Source organism: Sycon ciliatum, chromosome 10 (genome assembly GCF_964019385.1).
Source record: "Sycon ciliatum chromosome 10, ocSycCili1.1, whole genome shotgun sequence".
Lineage (NCBI taxonomy): Eukaryota > Metazoa > Porifera > Calcarea > Leucosolenida > Sycettidae > Sycon > Sycon ciliatum.
The window spans coordinates 18,061,807-18,069,665 of record NC_088652.1 but is presented as its reverse complement, the minus strand read 5'-3'; the positions used below and the strand labels follow the sequence as shown (position 1 = coordinate 18,069,665).

Sequence of the window (7,859 nt, the reverse complement as noted above, 5' to 3'; positions counted from 1 at the left end):
TCTCTCTCTCTCTCTCTCTCTGTCTGCAACATTTATTATAGACTATACCACTATTTGAAGTTTACTATTTCCATTTTTTCGAAGCAGAATTCAAGCATTATCAGTGCTATTTTGGAGCAGAATGCGAAGATATTGAAAAAGCAGAATCCATCATGTTGGGAGTTCCCTAGTAAAATAATAAATTCTACTACGACTACTACTACTACTATCAAATTCTCGAGCATTAGCCGTCGGGCCTACTTGCAGCCAACCTTGTGGCCAGCCCATTCGCAAATCCATGTTCATGTTCCATCGAAACTTCGAGCTTCAGTGAACCCTGTGACTAACGACCATCCCTTGGGGCCAGAGAAGCGGTCTTTAGTGGCAGGTGGTCCTTAGTTAGAGGTTTGCACCGCATAACCATAATGTGAGACCGTTCGTGCCTAGATCCAGGCTGGTCGCTAGTCACGGTGGTCTTTAGTTACAGGCTGGTCGCTGGTCACGGTGGTCTGTAGTACCAGGCTGGTCGCTGGTCACGGTGGTCTTTAGTTACAGGTTTTACTGTACCCGCAACACCCACAAAGCCGGCTGAGAGACACCCCCCCCCCCCCCCTCCATGCTTCCCTTCATCTCTTCAATAATATTCCACTCAGCCTCTGGCAAACCCACCCCAGATATGAATTCAAAGCAAACATCCTACCTCTTGTGACTGAGCGGTGTGTAAAAGATGGCAAACAAACAGCAACAACCAGCATGCAAGAATCATAATTATGATCCCTACGTTTCTTGCATGCTGGTTGTTGCTGTTTGTTTGCCATATTACGTTCCTGAAAAATTCGGGGAAGAAGAGTGACGTTTGCTTGCTTGCTTGCTTGCTGCGAGCCATTTCGTGTGGCGCTGTCGTCCATTTTCGCCGAGCCTAATTTTAGGACGACAGTGGGCGGAGCGTCTAGAACGGAATCGGAGCTGATATTGAAGCACGAAAGGAGAGAGAAGAGTGAGTGGAAGATTGTTCGAGGTAGCAGCATCATGACCGCTATCATGGCCGCCATTGCACCACAAACCTAGGCCTAAGGCGCTTCATGTGCCTCCAGAGCGTAATTTTAGGACGACAGTGGGCGGAGCGTCTAGAACGGAATCGGAGCTGATATTGAAGCACGAAAGGAGAGAGAAGAGTGAGTGGAAGACTGTTCGAGGTAGCGGCATCATGACCGCTATCATGGCCGCCATTGCACCACAAACCTAGGCCTAAGGCGCTTCATGTGCCTCCAGAGTTCTGAAATGGCGACAACAGTCATGAGACGTTTCTGAGTCATGTCCGGGATCCGGGAGTTTGGAAGAGTTTCCTGTTCAGATTACCCGCCTTTTGTGCTCTTTTACACAAGTCTATTTTAGGCTTTGGCGAGACAAGCCAAGACGGCCGGCAAGAGGTGTATGACTGATTGTGCAGACCAGATTTTAATAATAATAATAATAATTATTATTATTATGTCATGTCTAGATGTATGCGGAACTCAGAACTGTCTGTCCAGATTTTGAAGAGCGACCCGTACCCGTTACTGGCGTTAGTATCCATGGTATCCGTAGTCCTAATTATCGCTTATTTCGCCTAGTATTGTATTATTGTCAAATTGAGGCATTATGACATGATGAACGCCATTCCAGGGACGGGTCGCGTCGGTTGAGTATGTGCATGTGGAGTATGTAGACCTATGCTACATGATTGTGATGATGAGGGACATGTCTCAGTTCTGCTCCTGCTGTCCATTGTTCGTTGTCTGCAATCAAGATGCTGTGGCCGCAAACGATGACGGCCCCAGGTGTCAGACCACTTGCCTACCTGTCTGTTATGTAGCCATGATCTGTCTTGAATCGGACACTGCGCTCGCTCGCGGTGCATGTCCGCCGTGCGCGGAATGGCGTTTGTATGAAGTCCTGTTCGACACGACGACAGCACAAAGAAAACCAGATGAATTATTTGTATTTCCAGCGCGGGTAGCAGTGCTAGCTATTCCTTTGGTCTCCTGACCTTGATAGCAATGACAGCGGACAATGTTGATTGGCGAAGGGCATGAGTCTGAGATAGGCTTCACCGCGAAGGCCAAGCGAAACTAAGACCATTAGAGAATAATAAATTCGTCGCCGGGTGCAAACTTTGCGTAGCATCGTCGTCTAGAGCACGTAGAGGTGCCGTTGCTTGGCCTGGTCCGTTGGCCATGGAAGGTGTGCTGCGGCGGCGGCGGAGCTGCTCCACAGCACCGTTTGCCCGTGTTTGGCTGGTGTCGCTAGTGGTGGTGGTCGTGTGGTGCTGTTCGCGTGCCGTCCTCGTAGCGCGCGCACAGCCGTGCCAGGAGTTCTGCACTTGCAATGGCACGTCGTCCGTGACGGTGGTCTGCATCGGACAGGGTTTCACAACCGTCCCGCCTGTGATATTCGACGGATACAGAAACACATCCATTGTGTGAGTATACCGTGTCCATGTAGAATGTTTTGAGTGATGCGGTACATTTCAACAACAAAATGTGAAGAAAGTGACTTTACTCCAAACGTAGGAACTCTCCCTGCCTTCGCTTCCCATCGAACCTTTCACTCAGCCTACCAGTAACCTGCATTGGCTGCAAAAAGCACCACTTCCTGCTCAATACGCAGTATTTCGGGGCATCCACAGTGTCTGCTCTAGGATTGTAGCACAGCCGGGTACACGTGTACCTGGCGCAACCATTTCAACTGGGTCGGAGCCGGGTACACATGTACCTGGTTGGTTGGTTTACCGTATTATCTCTAATATAAGCACAGTCTCCAATAATAGAACACCTTGGGGCGGCATTCAAAAATTAAAGTGCTCAGTCTCCATTATAAGCACACTGTGTAAATTAGTTATCTGTACCGGCGAAAAAAACCCTGAAATGTGTGTGTCTGACATGAATTTGGCATGGCAACATGCCTCTGAAATGAGGTTGAAATAATAATGGAACAGTCTCCAATAAAGGAACGTCTCCAATACAGTAAGTATCGTTTATAAAGTGACCGGATATAATGATATACCGGTTATAGTGATAGAACACGTCAAAATCAAAATCAAATCAGAAAAAATACAGCTAAAATATCACTATATACACTATTATCGGCTATACCGATATATCGCTTATTGTGATGGACTTCAGGAAGCAAACCATATCAAATGTACAGGAAAATATCGCATATAATGATCAAGAGTGATGATCACAAAACAATTGTTTTTTCAATAAAGTTCACTTCTTCCAAAACTGATCCAGTGTTGCCTGGTTGCATCTGGCAGCAGACGTGAGAAAATTCTCAATTTTAGACAGGTGTCCCTGTATGCTGTGGTCACGAATGTCACTCGATGTACTCATGATCTCTTTTTGCACCAACCCATTATTTTACCTGCACACACATGTCCGTTTCTGGCTGTGCTACCCCTCGCAATGTGCTCCCTTTGTATGCTCTTGTCCGTTTCTGTATGCACATGTCCTTTTCTGGCTGCGCTACCCCTCGCTCCCTTTGTATGGTCTTGTCCTTTTCTGTATCTTTCTGCATGCTCTTGTCTGTTTCTGGCTGTGTTGCCTCTCACACAGTCCGCGGAGCATGCATGCACTTTCAGCATGCTTTTTCCAGCGTGTACGCATCATTTCATGTGCAGTCATGTGCCATGTGTCGGTCAAACATGCAAATCGGCTATAGTGATGCACCGGATATAGTGATAAATTTTCGAAAATCAAAGGGGCACGTTATATCCGATATTTACTGTAATAGCACGGGGAGAAGGTACATTGAAAAAATAAAGGACCGTGCTTATATTAGAGATAATACGGTATTTTAATTCGGACAATAAACGGGAACTAGGCCCAATGATATAAAGGCGAATGGATAAGCCGCATTTCGAAAGAGAGGACAGGAATTAGAAAATTACGAAAGAAGAAGAAGTATCTGACACATACAAGTCATGTAGTCAGTCCTTTCAAAGTTCGACAGTGTAAAGTACCAACCGGGTCACAGGTGACCCGGTGCTATATTTTCAACTGGGTCCAAGCGCCGCCCAACCGGGTGGATTACCCGGCTCACCCGGCGCTGGAGCAGACACTGATTCATCCCTCATCAGTTGAGCTTGAGTAGGCTTATGCAATCTGTGCGCCGAGAGCACGGGCTTTATGTAGTGATCTCTCGGCCGCACCAATGTCGAATACCTTCCGACGCCCCTGTACTGTAGGAGGCTGACCACCCCCCCCCCCCCCCCCTCCCTCCTCATACACCCGACAGCACTGCATACTGATTTAGCCTGCATATGCGGTTTCGCTGACTCACCGTGTATACTTAGCTCCCATAAGCGGTTCCGCTAGTTCACCACTATGACATCATCATCTATGACATCATCATCTATGACATCATCATCTATGACATAATCATTTGCATGCTGTGTGACCTAGTCTATGGACACAGACTACAACAGGATTTGCACTGCATGCATCTGCATGCACGGACAGTCATGCGTGGCGACAATGTTATCGCAGGAGCTGTTTTTATCAAGACTGGTGCCGTGGTGGTGCTAGTGGACATTATAGCGTAACTCGTAGTTCCTTGGTCTTTTTTCTTTACTATAAATAATTTAAAAAAAGTATTGGCTCTCCATCCGAGTCTACCTTTCAACTCCCTAAACTAATGAGTGTAAAATCACAGTATCAGATGTTTAAAATCTAATGGTTGTGAGAACTTGTGACACGTACAATTGAAAGTAAAGTACTTAATCTGGCTAGGGTTGGTTGATACAGTGGCACTTTGTCACTTCCGAGGTATTCCATACGTGTGGTGTTCTGCCGCCACGGCTGTTTGTGCCAGTGACGAGACAATGTAGCACTATGCCGGCACACCTGTCTGGCGCCGGACATCCTGCACATGCATGCACACGGTATTAGATAAATTTCATGCTCTCAGCCAACAACAATTACATGAACATGTACCTGATTTATGTCATATGATTTTTAAAGTGGGTTTTTGATCCTCAATTCGGTCCAAATCGGACTTTCGAAAGCCAGCGGGACTGTTCAGTTCCTATGAATGAATTGTAGGGCCCTGGTAGACGAGTGAGCCATTACACAGATTATGACCCAGACAAACCAGGCGAATAGAGCCCGGGTGAACCAGGGCAACCGGTCACAGATGAGAGAGAAGCACAGAGCGTACATGATGTCATGAGTCAGATGCACAGAACTCGGAAATTGAAAAATGATGCATTGATGATAAAATCATGCATTTGCATTGCAATAGTGTTCGTTCCAATTTGCCAGCGCTGCCAGTTGTGCGTGTTGTGCTTCAGTGAAGGGATGCCAGTTGTGTAGGTGTTGTGGTTCCGTGCAGGGATGCGTGTGGTGGACTGTTTGTGCTGCTGTCTGTAAGCAGGGGAGGATCCAGGAGGGGTTCCGGGGGTTCTGCAGAACCCCCTAAATGCAGAACCCCCTAAATTTCGTAAATGTGCTACTGGCAAAGATATGCATGCCCATGTACATATAACAGCTATATTATTAGTTTTTGACTATACTGAACCCCCAGTGGAGATCGCTGAATCCGCTGCTGCTGTGTATGATGTCAGTGTGTATGATGTCAGTGTGTATGATGTCAGTGTGTATGGTGTCAGTGTGTATGATGTCAGTGTGTATGATGTCAGTGCGTATGATGTCAGTGTGTATGATGTCAGTGTGTATGATGTCAGTGTGTATGGTGTCAGTGTGTATGATGCCAGTGTGTATGATGTCAGTGTGTATGGTGTCAGTGTGTATGGTGTAGCTTGCCTGGTCTGCACAAGCACCCTCACTGCCGCATGCTGTTGTTATGTTGTGTTCGGTACAGAGTGCTGGGAGACAATCAGATCGAGCGCCTGCCTTCCTACCACTTCTTTCGGCTAACCTTGCTCAGGCAGCTGTAAGTCATGCGTACAGTTGCACCTGGCTCACAGGAACCCTCTCTGCAAAGGATGTTACAGTAAAACCTGTGACTAACGACCACCCGTTGGGGCCAGAGAAAGCGGTCATTAGTGGCAGGTGGTCCTTAGCTAGAGGTTTGCACCTCACAACCTTATTATGAATGTGAGACCGTCCGTGCCTGGCAAAGTGGTCTGTAGTACCAGGCCGTTCGCTAGTCACGGTGGTCTTTAGTTACAGGCTTTACTGTATCCTCATTCAGAAGAACACCCTAGTCAGTCACAGCTGTTCACGATCAAGTTACTGCACATTCCGTAACTAGGACCTGTGCCCATTCAGGACGAATATCCAGAGGGGGGGGGGGGGGGGGGGGCTCTGGCCGAGTAGTTTTTGCCAGTGCCCTGGGCAAGGACCGCACGGCCTCGGGTTTGAACCCAGCAGCACCTTCCAAGAATGCGAAGAACATATTTTTTAACTTTCTCTCATACACCTCATTTCGAGCTCCTGTATAAAGGCCAATGGCTCCCTCTCCAATTTCCGCCCCCTGTCACATTTCTGTATGTCAAGCGACTTCTGCGTATACAACGAAATACGAGGTTGAACCGACACAATAGAGAGGCTAAGATGCACGTTATTTCCGACGTGACGCACCATTTCACGTCAAATTTGGCGTAAAACTCCAAATTCCGACGTGAGCTGCAGGTCACTCGCGTTGTTTTTCGACGTGCGAGCCAAATAACGCGAGCTGAACTTTCGCGCCACGTCGGAAATAACGTGCGTTTTAACCTCTCTACTACTGTAAAAGCAGAAATTTTCGGTGGTGTTTTATTTTCGGTAACTTCGGTGCCGACAATTTTTACCGAAAATAAAACGCACCGACATTTTCGGAACAACCGATACTGTATACATGTAGTACACGTACACCTACCTGGAGAACGGGTTTACCAAAAATTTCCCGCTACCGAACCGCCGATTTTGGCGAATACCGAAAATATTACACCACCGAAAATTTCTGCTTTTACAGTACGTGCCGATGCGGAATGGAAATGTGCACAATCCATGCAGCATGCCGAGTCTGGTCTTCTACTTTGTCTGTACATTGTACTGCACTCATGCACTCATGGCACGTAGCGCTGCTATCTTGCACCTCTTCACCGTGTGCTAGCACTTAGCACGACTGTCACATCAAAGCGCGGAGTCGCGCTTTTTTTTGTGTTCACGGTTATTCTCTGGGAAAAAAAGAAGGAAAAAATTCGCGGTTCGCGTCAGACTCGGCTAGATGCCGAGTTTTCCGCATCCATAGGAACGCCACCACCCTTCAAGGATCAAGGCGCAGATGCAGCTCCTAAAGCGGTGGGAGGCGAGTAGATCAGCTCACCAGCAAGCGGTCAAAGACCGAAAATCCCATTCACGGCATCCATGTTTTCCTTGTGCCAGGAAATAGTGCTGCTAAACAATTCTATGCATCTATTCTCGCAGTCTGGAGAAAATGTTGAACGGTCTCTGCTTGGACTGATGACAGCTGCACCATAGCTCAGTGGTTAGAGCATCGCTGGCCTCAAGCGAAGGCCTCTGGTTTGAGTCCTGGTGGTGACAGTCAATTTTTTCTTCAGACTTTTCCCTTTTCCATTCCCTCAGGCTAACGAATAGATATGAAGGCATTCATTTATTCTGGAGACAGAACTGTTTCATCCTTTGTGGACTCATCAGCGCAGCACAGAGAAAACAAGGCCAAACCTGATAGCAATGAAAATAAAATTTTCCAAAGCCATTTGTAAACCAGGCCCGAACGTACCTTGCCAGAGTGCTCAAACTGACAAGTCAGTGAGCTCTGCATAACAAAGGAGGCATTCATTCAATATTCTTAACCTTCACTGATGATACCTTAATTAATATTAGGGCTCAAACGGTTAGTCCGATTAACCGGTTGCAGACTGGTTACGAAGA

The 7,859-nt window shown here is 47.2% G+C and overlaps 1 protein-coding gene across 1 annotated transcript in view; it reads left to right on the top strand.

Annotated features, from left to right (window-relative positions):
- Positions 1 to 1,923: 1,923 nt before the first annotated feature.
- LOC135826392 (leucine-rich repeat-containing protein 15-like) overlaps positions 1,924 to 7,859 on the top strand; it is a 31,808-nt gene continuing 25,872 nt past the window's right edge. Inside the window, exons 1-2 of the mRNA XM_065339000.1 lie at positions 1,924 to 2,440; positions 5,842 to 5,913. Coding sequence (XP_065195072.1) covers positions 2,196 to 2,440; positions 5,842 to 5,913 — 317 coding nt within the window. The 5' untranslated portion in view covers positions 1,924 to 2,195. The remainder of the gene's footprint in view (positions 2,441 to 5,841; positions 5,914 to 7,859) is intronic.